Source organism: Callorhinus ursinus, unplaced genomic scaffold, assembly GCF_003265705.2.
Source record: "Callorhinus ursinus isolate GAN/ISIS: 27379988/994484 unplaced genomic scaffold, GSC_fseal_2.0 scaffold48, whole genome shotgun sequence".
Lineage (NCBI taxonomy): Eukaryota > Metazoa > Chordata > Mammalia > Carnivora > Otariidae > Callorhinus > Callorhinus ursinus.
Genome location: NW_027397110.1, coordinates 4881202 through 4901858, shown reverse-complemented (window position 1 = coordinate 4901858; position 20657 = coordinate 4881202). Strand labels below are relative to the sequence as shown.

General features: G+C 56.9%; 2 protein-coding genes across 7 annotated transcripts in view; both read left to right on the top strand.

Moving 5' to 3' along the window:
* Positions 1 to 12327, top strand: part of PARVB (parvin beta) — a 93099-nt gene extending 80772 nt beyond the window's left edge. For all 5 annotated transcript variants that reach the window (XM_025882228.2, XM_025882223.2, XM_073882659.1 and 2 more), the window contains 4 exons: positions 1240 to 1308; positions 5876 to 5977; positions 9996 to 10068; positions 11563 to 12327. In XM_025882228.2, coding sequence (XP_025738013.1) covers positions 1240 to 1308; positions 5876 to 5977; positions 9996 to 10021 — 197 coding nt within the window. In that variant the 3' untranslated portion in view covers positions 10022 to 10068; positions 11563 to 12327. The remainder of the gene's footprint in view (positions 1 to 1239; positions 1309 to 5875; positions 5978 to 9995; positions 10069 to 11562) is intronic.
* A 4789-nt stretch (positions 12328 to 17116) lies between these two features.
* Positions 17117 to 20657, top strand: part of PARVG (parvin gamma) — a 23318-nt gene continuing 19777 nt past the window's right edge. Inside the window, exons 1-2 of one of the 2 annotated variants that reach the window (XM_073882658.1) lie at positions 17117 to 17137; positions 18610 to 18704. In XM_073882658.1, coding sequence (XP_073738759.1) covers positions 18626 to 18704 — 79 coding nt within the window. In that variant the 5' untranslated portion in view covers positions 17117 to 17137; positions 18610 to 18625. Of the gene's footprint in view, positions 17138 to 17233; positions 17498 to 18609; positions 18705 to 20657 lie in introns of those variants that run through there. The other variant, XM_073882657.1, reaches the window with a different exon arrangement.

Below are 20657 nucleotides of genomic sequence, written 5' to 3'. Positions count from 1 at the left end.
CGTGCAAAGGCCCAGCGCACGGTACATTGGGTAGCGTTGGGTAGCCATGGCATGGCATGAGGTCTGTCTTTCAGAGATACGATGTTAATTTATTCTTTGAAAAGACATATTTTGGGCACTAGGGACGAACAAGACAAAATCCTTTTATCTGCCTGACAGCTTCCTGCTTCCAGCCTGGCCCTTCCACACCCCCACATTGAGAGTTGCTGTGTTGGTGGCTCCTTGTACCCCAGGATAAAAGCAGGGGGACCCTGTCCACCTCTCCAGGGTCACCCGTCCTACCCTCTTCCATCCCATCCACATCCAGATGCAGCCTGAAGATCCCGAAGTGTTTGTGTAGGTGCTCAGGGCCTGGGTGCCTGCCCTACCCGCCCCTCCACCCCCATCTCCCATTTGGCCTGCCCCGCAGCCCCACTCAGATGCTCCCTCCCTCGGCACCCTGCGGGGGAACACACACCACCTCCTCGTGCCCAGCAGACCTCCCCTCCGTGGCACGTCTCACACGCTGGGCCTGGCCCTTGACTTCTCTGTCATCCCCACCAGGTACATATGTGGAGAACTATGCCACAGGCTCTCCAGGTGGGACCCTGTCTTGCCGTCTTCATGTCCGTGGTGCCAGGCAGAGTACCTGGCACGTAGTAGCTGCTCAGTAAATTTGAGTAGCAGGAATAAGGAAAGGCAGTCGTGTCGTGGGGTGGGGGTGGGGTGGGGTGTGGCTGCGTCCCCCTGAAGCTGGGTTTGCTGGGTGAGAAAAGTTACAGGCGACAAGTTTTAAACTTTTGCTAGAGAGGAGAGGCCGGTGGCCCTGCTTCCGAGATCAAGCTTGCACAGGTCACTGAAGCGGATGAGTGTGGCCCCTCAGGTCAGCCTTCTCGCATTCCAGGTGGCATCTAGGACGCATCTAAAAAGCCAGTCCTCTCCCCCTGACGCTTTTGTCCTTCTTGAGGAGCTGATTGTTCTTCTGCAGGATTGTGAAATATGTACGTGTGTGTGGATGAGCACGTGTGCGCCCGGGTTGGCGGACAGAGATGCACGTTCTTCTCCAACGGGGGTAGATGGAGGCATTATTCCATTAAAACCAAGGGTCGCTGTGAGAACCCGAGCCTTTTATTTTAGCAAACGGAGGAGGTGACGGGAGCGCCTGACAAAGCCGGTGATGCCCAATGTCCGACCCATCCCGTCGGATGGGAACGGATGAGCGGACTCTCTCACGGCTCCTGTGTCTCTTTGCCTTCACAGTCTCTCATCACGTTTGTGAACAAGCACCTGAACAAGCTGAACTTGGAGGTGACGGAACTGGAGACCCAGGTGAGCAGTGCTCTGGGGTTCACGTTTTCAGCCAGCTGTCCGATCCCGGGCAGCAGGCGCCATTCTTGTTCGTCTGATGAGGAATGGCCACCTGGCAGGTGGGGCGGCAAAGCCCAGCTTTTCTGGCCTTCTCTCGGGCCCTCTGTCTTAATTTCCTGTGGCTGCTGGAACCAAGTCCCACAGACCGAGCGGCTGAAACCACAGACGTTTGCATCCTCACCATCCTGGAGGCTGGAGTCTCAGACCCATGTGGGCAGGGCTGTTTCCTTCTGAGGCTGTGAGGGGGGTCTCTGCGCCAGGCCTCTCCCCCCGCCGCGGGGTTTTGCTGGTGATTCTTGGCTTCTGTTGGGTTGTAGACGCCCTGCTGGGATCCCTGCCTTCATGGTCACGGGACACTCCCCCCGTGTGTGCGTCTGTGTCCAGATTTTCCATCTTAGTAAGGACACTGGTTGTTGGATTAGGGCCCGTCCTGGTGACCTCATCTTAACTCTGTTACTTTCAGTAATGACTTCTTCCATATAAGGTCACATTCACAGGGTCTGCGGGTTAGGACTCCAACACATCTTTTTAGGGGGACACAGCTCAACCCTAACAGCCTCTGATGCGTCACACCTCTCCCACTGAAGGGCCTTGGCAGGTGCAAGCCTAGAACGTTCCGTGCCCTCCCCCCCACCCCGCTTCTGTTCTCCATCACCGTGCTTACTGCGCAGATGCTCGCCGAATACCTGTCCAGTGAGTGTGCACAAAATATTTCTTCTGCAGGAAGTATATACAGTATACTCCCCCACTCCACTCAGTGCTCATGCAGCATAGTGAAAAGATGTTTCAAGCACTCAGCAGGCATCAAACCACAAAATATAATTTTCCCAGGATTAGCTGGGTGCTCGAATTCGGAGTTGTTACAGTTCTTGGTGCAGATTCCTCTAACCCCCAGCTGATCCTTCTTAAACCCCTGGGTGATTGCCTCTGTTCCTGTCTCTTTCTTTGCCTTTTCTCATTTGCTTTTCTAATTAAAAAAGTAATTCAGGTTCATTGTAGAATGTCTGAAAATGCAGATAAGCAAAACAAAAATCATTCCTAATCCCAATGCCCAGAGATAACTGTGCTGAGGGTTTTGTTCCAGACCTTTCCTCCACCTGGCTGGCTAATCACGGACTGCACGGGTCTGTCCTGGAAAGCCGAATGGACCATTTTTAATGAGTATGTTTACTTGTGCATCATTTGTCACAGTTTATGAACATTGCACACTTAGCCTCTGATACTTGCCGTTCGGTATATTAACAGTCCCGAAGTGTCCTAACCTAAAAGTAACAGGCCTCTCTCCCTCCCCACCGTCTCCCTCCATCCTCTCCAGACCTACCTGACTGCTGTTAATGGTTGGCTGTGGGCTCTTCTAGATGTTTTATGTGCACAAGTATGTTTTGTTAATGACAGTGGATCATACCGTGCAGCTCTTTCCACACGTGTTCTTTCTTATGTAATTTTATCATCGGCATCTTTTTGTTGGAGGCTGTGCGCGTGATTCCATCTCATCCTTTTTCCGTTGCCCGGTCTGTTGGTCTGTCCGTACTGCTCACCTCTGAGGACTGCCTTCTATTCCGTCCTGGTGCACTGCGTGAAGCCCGCTCCTCATGATGGGGCGCTTCCCACTCTCGTGGCGGGCGGTGCAGGGGCTCTCTGTACTCAGCTGCTGGTGCCTTTGTCTGCTTCGGCAGGACACGTTCCTGGAAGGCAGTGATGCTTTGCGGGCCCAGGAAGGCTTGCCCGCCTGAACGTCCTGGGCCCTGCGAGCCATTGCCGACTCTTACTTCCTGCTTGGCCCACATGCCAGCAGGAGTCGCCAGACACCCCGGACCGAGACTCTGCACCTCAGTTTGCACTGATCTGGATGTACCCAGTGTCTCCTTTTTTCTCTATCACCACACTTAAAGTAGTACCCTATAAGTGTTTTTAACCAGTGGTCCAGCAGAAAAGAGGTATTTTTATAAACAATGTTCATCATCAGGGAGACCTGGGCTCAAAGCACTGCTCGGGTGTGTGTGTGTGTGTGTGTGTGTGTCCGCACGTGCACGCGCGTGCGCGCATTCATGTCTTTTTCCCTCCTTTGTAAAACCACTTCTATATTCTGGGCAACTTCCTAGCTGTGTGATACCAAGCCAGCTACTCAACTTCTCTGAGCTTCTCTCCTGATGTTGAGGGGGCAGCAGGTACAGGGAGGCTTAATGGAGGTTATGCCTGTACAAGCTGGGTATTGATGAAGACAGTGCCGTGGGAGCCATGGGGGCAACCATGGGGGTCTGCGCTAGAGCACACCCCCACCCAGGACTGATGTGTGCTCTCGGGAGTGTGAGCTGGAGGGTCGGTTTGCTGATAAGCCGCTGTGCTCTCCTGGCTCTCAGTCTCCTGGGCGCCCCTCTCCTTCCCATGCCTTCCTCTGCAGTCACCATCTCTCCCACCGCCCCATGCACGAGGGGGCCTGGGCTGCGTTTGGGGATGCCGTGGAAGGGAGCAGAGGCTCCCTACACCTCCCGGGCAGGTGCTGGGGGTGGGATCTTCATTCGTGGACGGCCTGGAAATGGGCCCATGCTGTGGAGAGAGCCGGTTTCTTTGGGCCTGTTGCTGGCTCGGTGTCAGTGGGGGGAGTCCTGCCAGCACGCTCTACCAGAGGGCTGTCCTCGGCAGGCCCGGGAAGGACGGCGTCCCTCTGCCTTGTGCTTTGTGTCTTCGCTCCCCTTCCCCTTTCAACATGGTGATACTGGACACTTGTGATTTGGAATTTTCATCTTTAAATCGGAGGCCTTGGTGGCCTGCCTAGGATGGTGGAGGGAACTGCTATTTTCAGTAAAGTCCTCCTTCGGCTCATCAGTCTCTGGAGCTGAAGGGCTCCTGGGTGCCCAGCCCCTCACGGCTGTCCTGCTGTCCTGCATGGCGCTCTTCTAGACCAGGGGACCACGCCGGCCAAGAGGGCTTCCTTTTAGCGATGGAGGGGTCCTGTCGGCACGCGTCTGCCGTAGGAGCTGCCTGCTATGGGTGGCCGCTGAGCACCTGAAATGTGGCTGATGGGATTGAGGAACGGAATTTTGTATTTTCATTAATTTAGACATTTTTTTCAGTTTAAGTGTTTTGGAACTTGGTTATGTAATAGCGTGAATGTACTTAAGACTGAACTGTATGCTTAAAAATGATTAATATGGTACATTTTATGTATGTTTTATCATGACTAAAAAAAAAAAAAAAGTCAGCATATGCCAGACACAAAAGGATAAATCTTGTGGCAAATTCAGAGAGACAGAGCAGAGTGGTAGGTGCCAGGGGGAGGGGGATGGGGAGTTGGTGTTTAATGGGCACAGAGTTTCGGTTTTGCAAAATGATGTGAGTGCTAGAATTTGGATGGATGGATGGATGGATGGATGGATGGATGGATGGTTGGTTGGATGGATGGATGGATGGATGGATGGTTGGTTGGATGGATGGATGGATGGATGGATGGTTGGTTGCACACAGTATGAATGGACTTCATGCCAGTGACCTGGATATTTAAAAATGGTTAAAATGGTAGACTTCATGTTATATATATTTTACCGCAGGAAAAAGAATAAACCAGCAACATTCAAACAAAAAAATGTCTAATTTCAATAGGTACATGTGGCCAGTGGCGGTCATGTTGGATGGCGCAGTTTGAGACATCTGGAGGCTGGGGTCCTCTCAAGTTCTGGCCGTGCAGCAGACCCCAGCAAGTCTCGGCCCCTCAGAGATGCCATCTCTGTGCTCTGTGGGGCCTTTACTGGTCTCCATTGCTTTATCTTTAAAGGGAGTAATTGTTCCCTGGCTTATTGGGGGTGGGGGAGGGCTGTCTGCCAAAGAGTGGGGCCTTTTGTTCTAGATTCCTGGTCCCCCTCCTGTGGATGGATGGCGCTGCTGGGCTGGGTGGCAGGGAGAGGGGTCTGGATTGAGGGCTGTAGCCTGCAGGCCTTTCCCTGAGCCAGTGCCTCCCGGTGTTCAGGGCCCAGCCGGGATGGACACGAGAGGCTCATCTAGATGGACAAAGGCTCATGGTCACCGGGGCTCAAGCAGGGGAAAGTGTCTGGCGCTGTGAGCCTCACTAGAAAAAGGTGCTCGGACAGCTGACAAAGTGAACAGGTGGAACAGGGCAGCAGACCCCAAACCAAAGCATAGGGCACCCTGCAGGTCATACAAGGATGGATCATTCCAGAAGCCGACACTGATGGGGTGTTCCCTGTATGCTGGGTCCTCGTGCCAACCCTGAGAGATGGGAGCCGGTGTTACCTCGAGGTCCATAGTGGGGGGAGGGGCCCTGTGGCCAGGCTGCCTGCTTCCAGAGCCGTGGCCCTATCCACGTGGATGCACTCCAACCCCAAACACATGCATGGCCATATCCAGTCCCGAGTGAGATGCTCTGTACCCGGGTCCTTCACTTAATTGCAGGTTCATGCCTGAGCGAGGCATGGATTTCATACTTTAAAACATTTTCCTTCTTTGGAATGAATGCAGAACATTCACCACCTCCCTGTACAGCCCGGAAACATCACCACGTGTTTCTCTGTAGTTTGCAGATGGCGTCTACCTGGTTCTGCTCATGGGCCTTCTGGAGGACTACTTCGTCCCCCTGCACAACTTCTACCTGACCCCAGACAGCTTCGACCAGAAGGTATGTGTGTGGTCTCCATCCTCAGAGCAGCCCCGGACGTGCTCGCTAAAGCGCACAGCCTAGACCTGCCCCCGATGTTCTTTTAGGAGTCTAGCTGGAGTCTTCAAAAAAATAAAGCTGTCCCCAAAACGGTACTGCAATGAGACATAACCCAACCCTCAGTCATAGAAGTAAACCCATCAGTAGTGCCAGACATACCCGAGCACCGTGTGCCGTGTTCTCTCTGGGGTCTTTCCCATGGGATGGTATCAATTTTAATCATGGTGGTCGGATGTTGTAGACTTGCAGATCCTTCCACTGTTGAGGCCATGCATACGTCACCTCTGGTTTTCCCAGCTGCTTCCGATCTCCCCAAGTGCTGTCCTCAGTCGTGGCCCAGAGTCCCGTGGCTCTGACACCACTGTCTCCCTGTTCCCCCCACTCTTGGACGATTAACTTGTTTCTGTTTTTTTTTCCCCATTAAAATAATAGGGCATCTTCTCGAGTCTGTCTGTCTATTGATCGATCTCTCTGTATATCTATCTCCATTCCTGTGGATTGTTTTCTAGGGGAAATTCCCCACATAGGATTGTTGGGGTCAAAGGGCCTAACCTTTGGATTTGAGTTGCTGAGCCCCCCGTGTCCCTGTCTGTGCCCGGGTGTTTGGCCTGCTGCTCAGGGCTCCCCGGAATGCAGCCTGTCCAGACAATAGTTAGTGCGTTGCCTTTAGAAACTTGGCTTTTGCACTGTCCATATTGCTTTGGACTCGCGGGCATGTCATTGGATTTTCCCAAAGTGCTAGACCCGTGAGTCAGAGAGGCAGACAATGCTAGCAGGTGGTGGCAGCCAGGGAAACATCCGATAACGGGGCCAGTGTTTATCAATCTGCATACTTCTAGCACCTTCCAGGCGGTTCACTGGCGGCCAAATGTTGTTCCTGCCTCGCCTGCTGAGATGGAATCAGAACAGATTAGAGAGGGCCTGGCACGGGTGAGCCAGAGCGAATGGGGAGAGCGCGAGCCAGAGGGGAGCGAGCAGAACTCCGTCAGGAAACAAGGGTGCCTGTGCTATTGTTCTGGAAATGAGAACACAGATAATGTGGGGAAGAGGCTCATGCGTTTCCAGGCCCGACGGGGCTGGTTGCAGAAGCATTGTTCGGGGAGAGAGATTTCCTTTGTTCAGATTAATAATGATGCCGGCAGGAACGGTGAATCGAGCCAAGGGGCCGGAACTGGGTTTCTTTTTTCTTTTTTTTTTTTTTTCTCCAAGATGAGACTGTGCACATGGCAGGGTAGGGGAGCCTTCTCTCCGGCCCCAGCCTTAATTCCCTTTGCAACAGGGGTGAAAGTTTTTGTGGGTTGCCGCCCTGGCCTTGGAGGTGTGAGAGGCCCGAATGACCGTCTGCCTTCGCTTCGCCTCTGCCCGAGAGCCGTGAAGGAAAGGCTGTTTTAGGGGCAGCGTCCAGCATGCTGGGAGCCCGTTCATGCTCATGAAGGGGTGGCTCTGCTCAGGGAGGACGCTGGAATTCCAGTGCATTCTTATCCAGCTTCCTGGATTCTCTCCCTGCCCGCCGTGGGGAGTGAGGGTCATCGTGGCAGCTACTGGCAAGTTCTTTGTGAGCTCGTCATATTTATTAGCTCTCGACCGGCTCATGGGCAGAGACTGGCATCTCCCCACTGCACAGACCTGAACTCGCTCCAGGCTGGGCCCCACAGCCGAACTCTCAGGCCGTGGTGGCTGCAGGGGACCTCCCACTGGGCATCTCCCCAGGGCCCACATGTTTGCCCCAGTGCTGGGAATCTGCAGCAGCTCTGCGTTTCCCGAGGGAGGGCACAAAGGTTTGGTGAGCGAAATCGGACACGTATCAGGGGCTGCTGTCCCCCAGCGGAGTGATGACCTGTGTTTTTAAAACAATTGCACTAGATTTAAAAAAAAATGAGACCAGACCCCCTAGGTTCCTGCACACAAACACACGGCACCCTTTGAGCTTTCTGAGACATGGCTACGACCCGTGGCTTTTGTTTTATGATCTTACTCCATGGGAGCCACTTTGCTGAGTACCTTGTGCCCATCGGTCATCCTTCTGGAAGATTCCACAGCATTCCTCTCTCTGGGGAGTGGAATGCGTCCCGGAGACTCAGGTTCTTACCGGCAAATACAAGAAAGGGCTTCACATTCTCCAAGTGCTTTCCCTCCTATCCCCTCATCTGATTCCCTCCCTGGGGACGAGGAAACGGGTCTCAGAAGGGCCGAGAGACAACCCAAGCTCCCACATTCAGCAGGGCAGAGGTGGAAGAGCCCACCCCTATTCTAGAACCTTCTATTCTTCTGTCACCTGGCCAGGTTTTCAAAAATCCCTTGACTTGCAGAGGGAAAGGATTTCAGGGTGTCCTGGCTGTGTGGCTGGCTCCCAGGGGTGGCCTGGGGCTTTGGGGCACAGCGTGTGGCCTGGTCCCCTCGGGTCCGGGGAGCTGTTCGCTGCTCTGTGTGCCCTGTCCCAGGGGCCTGGGCTCAGGGGTGGCTTCTCTGCAGGCATGAGGGGTCAGTGGAGGTGAGGGGGTGGCTGGGACGAGAGCAGGGTGGCAGTGACTTCCTGTCGGGTGGTTTCCTCAGACCGAGAAGGAAGCAGAAGGAAAGTCTTGCACTACGGAGAGGTGGGTCTGGGCGAGAGCTGTTGTTGGTGCGGGGCAGGCGTGGGGTTTCAGGAAGCCTACCTGCTCAGCGCCGAGCAATTTCGAGGGGCCGTCTCTCCCTGTCCTAACTCATCTCGGCCCCGGGGCCTCCTCTGAAAAGTGGCCTCGGTGCACCCCACGCCCTTCCTCTGGGCTGGGCTGGCTCTGTACACCTGGACGTCTGACACCCTGCTTGGCCTTTCCATTTGGCCTTTTCCAGAGGGCCTCTGGAATGGCCCAGGGTCCTCCAGGCCCCCTGCATCTGGTCATGTGCAGCCCCGCCCAGCCCTGGTGTGAAGGGCCTGCGGGGTCCGTCCCCACCCGGGGCCCCTCCGAGCACCACCTGCCCAGTGCTGGTGCTGCCGAGGGTCCTGGAGGCCACTACGCGGTCCCTGAGCTGCTGGGATTCTGACCAACAGCGGGTTATTTTGTCAAACATCGTTTTCCTGGTTAATTATTAAACTACAAGTAAAATGATCATGTTTCTGGTTCATTTACCCTGAAATCATGAAGATATTACTGTTGAAAGGATATGTGACTAAGAGCCCCGGGGTTCTCTCTAGCTCGGACTCTATGATCTATTTTATTTTTGGTGCCCCCTCCCCCCCGATCCTACCCCCTAACAGCCTTTGCTCCCAGCAGATGGTTGGCTGTGATTTGGTTGATCACCTGGCGTCTCTGTGATTCAGGTGGATAAATGCAGCAGAGAAGGTGTTATTTTAAACCTCTTCAGAAGTTGTTAGTGGAATACAAGCTTCCAGCATCCTCGTGGGCTGAGTGGTACTTTTCATTTCAGGGAGAAGCCATGTGGGGGGTGGGGGTGGGGTGTCCACCTTCTGTGACATCTAGCAAGTCGAGGCCAGGACCAGGGCCCTGCTGCCTGCCCCTGCAGCCACCATTGGGCTGACTTCTGTTCCGGCAGGGTCCCCAGTGCCTGCCTGGTGCCTGGGCCACCACTGCCCCGAGAGCAATGTCCTGCCCACAGCAATGCACCTACAGCTCTGGGAGACCCTTCCAGCACATGGTGGGTGGCCGCTCTGTGCTGGGGACAGTGCGTAGCGCTGGGTGTCTCTGGGAAGTGGCTTGTCCTCTCTGAGCCTTGGCTTCCTCGTCTGTAAAAGGGACAGAGTCACGGTCACTTCTCATCATGTGGCCTATGACAGAGCAGACACTCAGAGACCCCGGAGCCCTCTAGGGTAAGCTTTGTGCCTTCAGCCCTGCATCTCTGAGCTGCCCCCTGATCCCTGGTGAGGGGAGTAAGGGCCATCTAGTGAACATCTTCTCCCGACGCCCCTGCCCACCCTGTGCCCTGCGTGGGGCCGCTTGGGTCTGGGCATGTGCCGATTCTACTTTTGCTTCCTTGGCAGGTCCACAACGTGGCGTTTGCCTTTGAGCTGATGCTGGACGGAGGGCTCAAGACACCCAAGGCTCACCCTGAAGGTAATGCCCTGCCCCAGCCCCACCAACCCCAGCTCCCGTGCCCCCTGTGCCCTTAGCTTCGGGGACCAGGAGGACTGTGCTGGTGGAACCACCAACACTGGTCTTTAGTAACTGCTTGACTTGGAGGACATGACCTCTGCCCACGAGCCTTGGGATCTGCATGTCCCTGCAGGTGCCGGGCTCAGGCTAGAGATGCTGTTTCACGCCTTGCAAGGATATTAAAGGCTTACCACGGTTTGATGCGTGTTGGGTTGATGTCCCTGCAGGGATGAGGCACGGTCATGCCGCGTGTGGGTCCGAGCCGCAGCGGGGAGGCACGGGCAGCCGGTGGTGGCACCACCAGGGCAGGGAGGCTGGGGAAGCAGGAGCAGGCCTGGCTTAGCCCCCTGCAGCCCCTTCCTCAGACCTGCCCCTTCACAGAGGGCATCGGTCCTGCCGGCTGCCTCTGGTTCGGTAGCCACTGGTCTCCTCCCACTGCAGTGTTGGCCGGCCCCGGGGGGGTGGGGGGTGGCTGAGCCGAAGCCTCGGGCCTGGGAGACTCTGGGAGCCCTGGGTGCATGTGTGAACCCTCGAGTTCATTGTGAGGGTAAACTGGCCGGCAGGCTCTTTCTCCTCGGTGAGTCTTGGTCTCGTTTGCAAAGGGAAGGCAGGAAAGAGGGTTGTGCCGGCTCTCCGTGCTTCCCCCCGGCTCTGACAAGCTGAGACTGGAGACACTCTGGGCCTCGGTATGAGGACAGTTGTTGGTTCACGGCAGCCACTCAGCCAGCCTTCCTCCGGAAGACATGCTATTTCTTGCTCTGGGGTTGAGTACCTGCAGGGGGAAAGCAAGACCATGATCTTTCTGTGGCCCGAGAAGGGCCTTGGGCATCACCTCATCCGATGGGCCAGTTTTAGAGGCAAACAAAGACCCCGAGCAGGGAGGTCACTTGTCTGAGGTCACAGGGCAAAGTGAGAAGAAGACCCAGGTGCCCCTCCCACCGAAGAAGGCAGCCTGGACTTCCTGGGCTGTCGGATCCCCTGAGGGTCCTGCCGTGGGCCACATCACATGGCCCATTGCTTGACCTTGAGGGGGCAGGAGGGAACCGCAGCTCCCACCCCGCCCTGCCCCAGAGGGCCCGCTCTCTGTCCTGGCACAGGTCGGCCCGTGGGTGTTGGACCCCAGTAAACATCCTTGGCTGTTGGAGACCACACGTCCGTAGGCACCACTGGTCCCCAGACGTGCCCGACGCGGGTCCTAGAAGGGATGCAGGAGCCTCCTGCCACCTGTCTTGCCATATCCCAGGTGCTCATGGAGAGGGCTGGTGGCCTGGGGCCTCTCACAGCAGCCAGTGTCCTGGGATGGCGCTGCTCAGGGCGTCCTGGGTGGGGTGGCTATCGGTCTTAAAACCGAAGCACTCTGCTGTGGACGTGACAGGTGCCCCGTCCCTCCCGCGTGCCGGCACCAGGGCCCAGGTGCTCTCGCCCCACCAACGGCGTCTCTGTTTCCTTCCGCAGATGTGGTGAACCTGGATCTCAAGTCCACCCTGAGGGTTCTTTACAACCTGTTCACCAAGTACAAGCACCTGGAGTGAGCAGGGAGCGGCGGAGACCCTGCAGGGCCGGGAGGCCCACCAGCCTTGTTCCCCACCCCACCCCTCCCCCACGCCACCCGGCCTCTTCAGGTTATTGCTCTTACGCTCCCCTGTGTAGCCCACAGTGGGCAGGATTCTGCACCCCAGTGCTGGCATGTGGCCCCATCGGTGCCGAGACACGTGTCAGCCCTGATCCCCCCCCACACCCTTCAGCCTGTGTGTGTGTGTGGGGGGGTGCCCTGCAAGCCTTTCCATGCAGCAGTTAATGACCACGGCCATGGGTGATCAGAACAGCACCCACAGCTCTGAGGAGCCATGAGTCAGCCTGACTATGGCGGGGGAATCTCCTTGGAAGAGAGGCCTTTTTAGTAAAAAGCCTTTTGTAGTTTTAAAAAAAACTTCCCTCTAAAGTCCCGGGGGCTTTTGATGGGACAGGAGGGCCCGCCCCACATTCCGTTGCTTGACCAGCCAGTGTTTCTCCTTTACCTTTTGCACAAAAATCCAAGACCCGGGTGACTTTCAGTGCCACCGTGCCGGAGGCAGGATTTGCTGAAGTGGTTTCTGATTTTTTTTTTTTTTTTTTGGTGACGGCCAAGTGGGCTATGTCGGGAGCCGGATCTAAAGTGTTGCTTGATACATCTCAGGGGCCCTGTTTGGGAATAGATGCATTTTTAAACTTTTATAAAAAGCGGAGTCTCTCAGTTTGCAGGGGCCGCCGTTAACAACGGGCCACAGGCGGGGACTTAGACAACAGGAACGGATGGTCCCCCAGCTCCGGAGGCCAGAAATCCAGCATTAAGGCAGGGCTGACTCCCCCTGAGGCCCCTCTCCCGGCTTGCGGATGGCCTCCCTTCCCCGTGGCCTCATGTGCCCCCTCCCCCCGCCGTGCCCGTCTGCGTCCCAACCTCCTTTTACAAGGACACCCGTCATCATGGATGAGGGCCACTCATATGACCTCATTGTAACATACCGACCTCTGTAAAGACCCCATCTCCAAATACAGTGACATTCTGAGGTACCTGGGCTTAGAGCTTCAACATATGGATTCTGGGGGACGCAGTCCAGGCCTAATTGGGGGAATATGACGTCTTTACCGCCCTCCTCCCCAGTGTGGCATTCAACCCTGCTGGTATCCCCCGCTGGGCACCCCTGAAAGGAATGCTGTTCGCCCCTTCCCCCGCTCACTTTGGCTCAAGAGAGAAACGGGGCGGGGGGGTGCCTGCCCTGTGTCACCCCCCCCCCCCCCGACACGGCAGCCTCCTTCCTGGGCTCTCAGCTCTCAGGACAGGCCTTTCTCATCTCCAATTTTCACCTTCCTGCTGTTGATCGGAGCAGTCGTGCTGGTTGTTAATATTAAATCGGATGCCAGCGCTCACGACTCAGGAAACACTGATTCCCCTGTCCCCTGTCTCAGCTTTGCCGCTGCGAGTCTGATGGAGGTGGTTTCCCAGCAGGGGACAGAAATAATTAAAACAGTATTACGGTGTCTCCTGCGGGACGCGGCGACATTAAAGGGCCACATTGACAGAAGAACCAAGGCTGGAACAGTCTGTGCCGACTTCATTACATGCGTAGGATCCCTGCCAGCCGCCAGAGCCACGGAGGCCGGTCTCCTGGCTTTTACAGGCGGGTCTGGCCAGACTCTGCCCATCCCCGGGGGTCCCGGGGACCGAAGGAGGGGGTGCTGACATTTGGAAAGAACGCAGCCTTGGGGTTTTCAGCGCAGGTGGGCAGCTCCGGTGGACTCCGTGCCTGGAAAAGGAGGCAGTGGTCCTGGGGGGCGGGGAGTGCGTGTGCTTCAAGCCCTCTGTGTTCCCGGTAAAAGGGATCCCTAGATAGGGGCCAGCTGTGTCATGGTGTCGATTCTCTAAGGCCAAGGTTCCAGCAGAGCAGGTGATCTGTCATCCAAACTGGCTTTATTCAAGTTGGTTCCCTGCCCTGAATGCATCTCCTTCCCCCCTCCCTTCACTGTCCACTCTGAATCAGAGTTCAACGCGAGGCCTGGGCATCCGCGTCGGGGGTGCAGTCATGAGACAGAGAGCAGGGTGAACTCTGGGGGCGGCCTCTCCTGTGATCAGCCCTCCTGGCTTAGCGACCATAGCTGTGAGTTTCAGGTCTGTGATGCTGGGACATCTTCTTGGGGTAACTTGTGCAGAAGCCACTTCCCTTAATCTTGAAAGTTCTAGAACCCTTCCTCCTCAATTGACCCACCTTTTCAGTGCATTGTTTTTTGGTCGGGGGTGGGACCCCCCACAGGAACTAAGTGAAAGTGAGATCATTTGCGCCCGAGTGGCACCGGCCCAGGGTCTGCAGGGCCCAAGTGAGGGCCCAGGCAGGGGCCGTGAGATGGTCACCTTTTATCCTTCTTGGAGCGGCTGTTTGAGGCTCCCACTGGCCATGGGGAGGCTACCTGCAGCTTTGCTTCCCCCGTGACAACCACAGGGTCTTATGCATGCAGAGCCCTAATGTCCTAATTGGATGTGACAAAGAGCTGTGTTTTAAAGGAACTGAATGCTTTTTTCACCCCCTTTTGCGGGCCCGTGTTTCATTGTCTTTTTAGCTGTTTTAAGCAGTGGCGCCTTTGGATGTCTGGATATCGAATAAAAGCCGCTAAACCCCTGGCTGTGTTGGCAATGCCGTCCGCCTGGCCGGCAGCGGGAAGCCGCGGCTCCCCGGGTCTGCCGTGGGCCCTGCCGTGAACCTGACCTCCCGGGAGCCAGAGCCTTGGTTAGGGAAGTGCTGTGCGGTGTGAACAGTGTGCTGTTACTTATTCCAATAAAGACCTCGAGAGAGCGGGGCTGTGTCTCCTTTTGCTTTCATGCGCTTGCTGGCCCTTGGTCGCGCCAGCCCAGTGCTTGGGCCCAGGAGCTTCCAGTCCGACCGGGAAGTGGGCCCAGGAGCTGGCGTGCAGCCCAGTGTGGGGGACGGGCCCCATGGGGGCTGAGGTCGAGGGGTTCCTGGGCGGGAGCCCCGGGGGAAAAGCTGAGTCACAGCAGCGGATGTGCAGTAAGGATGAGCCGAGCTGGGCGAGTTGGCCTATCTGTCTGGGTCCAAAGCAGAACGGGGGATACCGGGGGGCTGGTGGCGCCGGCGGGACAGCCCGCTCCAGGGGGATGGTGTGCCCCATGCGCTGCAGGACGAGGGGCCCGGGTGACCCTCGACGGTGGCCATGCTGTAAACCTTCCCTGCAGAAGTCATGGGGGGATTCAGGGGCGTCGAACTTTCCTGTCCGCAGCGTTAAAACTCACTCTTGAAGTACCACTAACCGGCAGAGTGAGGCCTCGGTGCTGTAAAAATACTAAGGATCCCAAACAGCTGCTGGGAAGGACCCGGCTTCGGAGGGACGCCTGGTCCAGAGCCACGTCATTCCCGTGCGACTTCTGGCCAGTTCGTTATCCCACACTTTCCGCGGTGGAAATTTCCCTCCAGTTTCCCTCACCAGATCCATCATCCCTCCCTCACTTAAGATCTGCCTTCCTCGACTGCTAACACATCCTTTATTAGCCCAGGTCCAGTGGCAGATGACTGGCGTTGCCATAGTTGCTTGAACAGGAAGGAGTCTAATACCGGAGATGAGGTGACCCCAGAGCCACCGGAAGGCTGGAGCCCCAGGCTGGGAACAGACCCCCCATCAAGGACTCGTCCGATGACCCCGCAGTGCCGGCGGCCTCTGCCCTGACCAGGAGGCTGCCAAGCCGCTGCTGTCTCCCGAGTTGTCCACGTTGGGCCAGATGTTTCCCGACCTCCCCTGAGGACCCCCCGCCCCCCCCCCCCCCGCCGCGGTTTCTGCGGCCCTGGCCTCACCGACTGCCTGGGCGGGCGTTCTTGCCGCTGGCTTCCCCTGGGATTTGGCCAGTGGGAGGCCCCAGCAGGAAGGAGGGTGGGGGAGAGTGAGCGAGATCAGGGTGTCAGTTGTCCCTCTGCCGGGCCACCGTGGGTTGGCGTGCCCCCGTCTACCACAGCCCCTGGCTGGCGGCCGGCTCAGAGCTCCAGCCATCTCTTTCTGGGCTCTGGTGTCCTCCCTGTCCTCTGCCTTGCTGGGCTTTGGAGTTGCCCGTCTCGGGGGGCAGCACTGTCTCTTCTGGGTTCCCTTAACCTGGCCCCAACCAGTGCTTTATTAAGCACTCTTCAGTCCCCCATTCGGACATGCCATCTCCGCGGGGACTTGGCAGCACACTGACCCCCGGGCCACGCCGCGCCCGCCCCGCTTGCCCAAACCAAGTGGGTGTGTGGGCACCGCTGCTTCCCGGCCCACTGCGCCACAAACCCCGGGCTCGCACAGGGCCATCGGCGGGGGTGGGGGGGCCAGAAACAGAATCCTGCCCTTCTGTGTCTTCATCTGCAGGCGGAGATGAAAGCAGCACCTGCCGCAGAGGCTGCCCCCAGTAAAATTAAAGCCCTTAGAGCGATGTCTGCTGCATCTTCAGTTACTCAATAAGTATTAGCAGTAATAATCACTAATGCTTTCTGTCATTTTTGTAAGTTCTTGGGAGCTTACGAAGCAGGAACAACACCGCTTTCCTGCTCACGTGTGCCCTTGTTCCTGCTTCCCACATGCTCTGCCCCTTTTCTGCCTGATTTGTCAGCATAGACAGGGTGCTTGGCTTCCTGGTCCCTCAGCACAGTTGCTGCTGCCGTGAATACTCACAGGTTCATCCTGGCCCAGGACGGTTCAAGTGCAGGACCCCAGCTTGGGTCTGAGCTGATCGCCGACTCTCCTGCCGTCCTGGGGCCTCTCCTTCTCAAACTCCTTAACACCTTTGCGCGCACTGTTCTCTCCACCTGGAACATCCTCACACATCTTTAGCGGGCAAACTCTTACTCCTCCATCAAGGCCCATTTCTTCTCTGGAAGAACTTCATCGTCCAGGCAACAGTAGCCGGCTGCATTTATGCATAGAGTCCGCTTGGTGTCAGGCCTTGTTCTAGGCACTGGGACACAGAAGACCTTCAGAGCTGTGGTAAGGAATCCTAAAGACGACCGCTTTTAGATGATGCAGTTAGGGAAGGCTTCCTAAAGGAGGATGCATTTAAGCTGATGATAAAGGGACTTAGCCCCTTTAAAAGATGGGGCAGGGGCTTCTAGACAGAGGAAATAGTAAGGCATGTGGTGTGTTCAGGAAGCAGAAAGTCGGTCAACATGGCTGGGAGGTTTGGAGATGGGGATGGAGATCTAGCCAGCAGGTCCATCAAGGACATACGCTGGGCTGTGCAGAGTAGATTTTATTTTAAGAACGATGGGATGCCATTGGTGGGTTTTGAGGGGTCTGGGACATGAGCATCCCGGGCAGGGGTTGGGGTGTAAGAGGCTGGCTGTGGGGCTCGAGCACAGAGGCTGTGGTCCAGGCCAGAGGAAAAGGGGAAGAGGGGTTGGCTGGGTGGGGCGTGGGGGTGGAGGGATGGCCCAAGGCAGGGCTTGAAGTTCTCTGGGGGTGGGGTGGGGAGGTGGGGGTCTCTGGCCTCGGCGGCTGGCTGGCTGGTGCTGGCCACTTGGAGATGGTGAGGCCGGGGAGGGACTGGCTTGGGCTGCGCGGTGGGGAGGGGAGAGGGAGAGAGGGAAAAAAATTGCAGATCCAAGTTGCCTGCGAGGCATCTGAGGGCCAGGAGGTGTGGCTGGGTGGTTGGGGCTCTGGGGACACAGCTTTCCGGTGGGGCTGTGGAGGCAGCAGGCCCTGCGGCCCAGCGAGGAGGAAGCTGCATGCAGACGCCTCCGAGCAGGCCCTGCGGAAGCCACAGGCCTGGAGGAAGTGAGCAGCGCGTGGCCCCTCCAGCCCCCCACGGCTAGGAACTTAACTTTTATTTGGAAGCCAGTGATCACGAGCTACAAGCTTCATTCCCTGGTGTGAAGGAGGCAGCTGGGTGAGTCCTCCTGGCATCTTAGCTCACGGGAGCCCTCGGCTTGGGGCTTTCTGCCTCTCTCTAAAGCTCGGGAGTCAGAGCTCAGTGAGGGAGGGTTCCCGGGGGCTTGTGGAAACGGACCCCAGAGGACACAGCCTCAGCTGAGGCTGCACAGGGAGGGAGTCGGGCCAGGCGAAGCCCTGAGCCCCTCTGCCCCTCCGGTCCCCCAGGGTTAGAAGCAGCCATTCCTCCCTCCTGGGGCCGGACAGGCAGACGGGCACCATCCCATTGCGTAGCCAAGCGGGCAGCCTCCCTTTCCCCCTGCCACCTCCCCTGAGCTTCATCCAGCGTGTGGGGAAGAGAGGGCACCCGGTTTCAGATGAAGAAACTGAGGCCTGGGGCAGGGAGGGGCTGCCCGGGGCGGCTGACGGCTTGAGGTCGTTCTAGCTCTGTCCACTCCAGTGCCTTCGGTGAGCTCGGAGTCCGGCCCTGTCTGTAAAGATCTTTGGGACCAGAAAGGGAGGGGATTTGTCCAGAGTCACAAAACGAGAATGAGGAGGAGCCAGCCGGGAACCTGGGCCGCCTAACCCCCAGGCAAGGCTCTTCCCTCTTCTGTGGCCGTGTCCTTTGAACTGAATCCTGTCCAAAAGGAGCTTGGAGGCCTATCCAGGGGGTAGGGTTGGATCCTCGCCTCAGGGCAGGATGGAGCTGCCAGCAGTGCCCTGGTCCCTGGGCTGGCTGCTAGGGTGATGGGGAGGCTGCAGCCCCGGTGAATGCCCCCATCTTTGGGGGCCTCCCTGGGGGCTATAGCTGGCCACCATTCTGATGCATGACACCCCAGCCCCAATGTCTGTTTGGGACCAGAAACGCTGGGGGAAGACGCAGGGGGTGAAGAGGGTGGCTGAGCAGGAGAGGAAGTGAGCCTAGGGGAACAGGAAAGAGGCCAGGGCCCGCATCTGAATCTGCCCGGTCCCGCGGGGGGTGAGCCCGGCCCCCTGCCCATAGTGAATACGCGGAGGGGGCTGCACACACTCTGTAAATGTTGACCCCTCCCATGCTGGCACGAGCAATGAGACCCCCCCCAAACCACAGAGAGGTCGAGGATGATAGCCTTCTATTCCCTGCACCCCCAGGGCCAGCAAGGGACAAATGGAGTCAGAGTCCTTGTACAACCTGCTGCAGCTCCCTAAGGTGACAGGCCCGCCGGCGGAGGAGGAACTCCCACAAGGTGCCGTGTCCAAGTGGGGCTGGGGGTGCGGGCAGGGCAGGGGAGGTGGCGGTCTGCACGGGAGGAGCCCAACAGGCAGGTCTGGGCGCTGTCTTGCTTTCCAAGTTGTCATCTGCTTCTGCCTTCTGCTTCATCCTTGACAGCTGCCTGCCCCCGCTTCCAGAAACTTCGGCAGGCATCCCCATTCCCCTCATGACCGCACATCTCAGGTTAATGGTGATGTTAAGAGGAGATTCCAACTGCTGCTATTTATTTAGTAGCCTGGGTCCTTTTGCAAAGGAGGGGGGGTGGCCGTAGGACGGGGGAATTCCGCAAGTCTGTTTTCTGAGCTTGGGGAGCTTGTGGCCGCTGCCCCTGAAACCTCCCTCCCGGGAGACGGTCGGAAAGGACAGTGCAGGTGCCCCAGGCCGTCCTCACCCTGTTGCAGAAAGAAGCAAAATAGGGAGCAGCCCAAAGGTCCTGTTCAGCAGGGGCTTTAAGCGAACTCACTGGAATTTATGTCACCTTTCAAACCTAAGTGTGATGACAGAGAGAAAGGGTAAGATAATAGAAGTGAAAGAGCAGAATGCAACTTGATCGAGATGCTGTGAAGACAGCCTTTCGAGATAGGCACTGTGGCCGAGAGACCCCTGGGGGTGGTGAGAGAGACCCTGGCGGCCGGGCGGGGGTGGGGGGGCAGCTGTGGGGGTGGCCCAGTGTCACGAGGCTGACTTTGCTGTCCCGGGGCTCTCTGTTCATAGAGGGTTTGAGGCTGGAAAGTGTCAGGAGCAAAACTGCTGTTAGCAGTAGGGTTTAGTTATTTGAAAAAATATTTATTTTTTGTTTTACAGTTGATTTAGAAGTACTTGAAGTACTGGCAGGCAGAGCTGGAACGTGTCATCACACGTTGAGAGCGGCAGGGCACCTGCTCAGGGAAGGGGTGGGGTGGGGAACCCACCCACTCCCCGAGCGTTGGTCCAGAGTCGGCTGGTGCCCAGCGGGCTAGATAGCCCTCCTTCTTGTCGGGAGATATGGGGCTGGGTAGGACTTGAAGGTTTTCAGAACGTCTGGGAAAAGTCCCCAGCTGCGTCACATGAAGACAGAGGCATTGCATTTTGTGAATTTGGGCAAGGCAGTCCCCACAAGGTGACTTAGTTTCCCCCATATTCATCGAGACTAGATGATCTTGCAGTTCCCTCTCAGCCCTGAAAAGGGTGGGTTCTGTGAGTCTAGAATGTCAGGAAGCTGCTGACCAGGATCCTGGGGCTCGGAGAGTCAGCTGGGGTGGCCTCCGGGTCCTGCCCACACCAGGGAGCCAGAGAGATGCAGGAGGACTCCTCCTCGACCCCTTGGTGCTCAGCCTCTGGGCTTGTGTGAACCCTGCATCTTCTTTTTTTTTTTTTTTTTAATTTTATTTATTTATTCGAGAGAGAAGGAGAGATAGAGAGCACGAGAGGGAAGAGGGTCTGAGGGAGAAGCAGACTCCCTGCCGAGCGGGGAGCCCGATGTGGGACTCGATCCCGGGACTCCAGGATCATGACCTGAGCCGAAGGCGGTCGCTTAACCGACTGAGCCACCCAGGCGCCCAACCCTGCATCTTCTTAAGTGGGTAGATTTGCCAGATAAAACACAGGAGGCCGAGTTAAATTTGAATTTCAGACAAGAAATAGTTTTTCAGGCTAGGTGTGTCCCCAAAATATAAATATTGTTGTGCCTGAGGATGCGCTGGTGCTCCTGAGGGAAATGAGAGGGAAGGGCGTTTAGGGTGTGGCAGGAACAGGTTGGCAAAGGAAGAGGCGTGGAGGACCAGGCGTGTCTGGGAAATCCGAGTCGCTTTAGACGTTTGATGCTCAGGGTGTGCGTGTGTGTGTGTGTGTGCGCGTGTGTGTATCCGTGACTGTGTGTGTGCGCGCGCGTGCGTGTGTGTATCCGTGACTGTGTGTGTGCGCGTGCGTGTGTGTATCCGTGACTGTG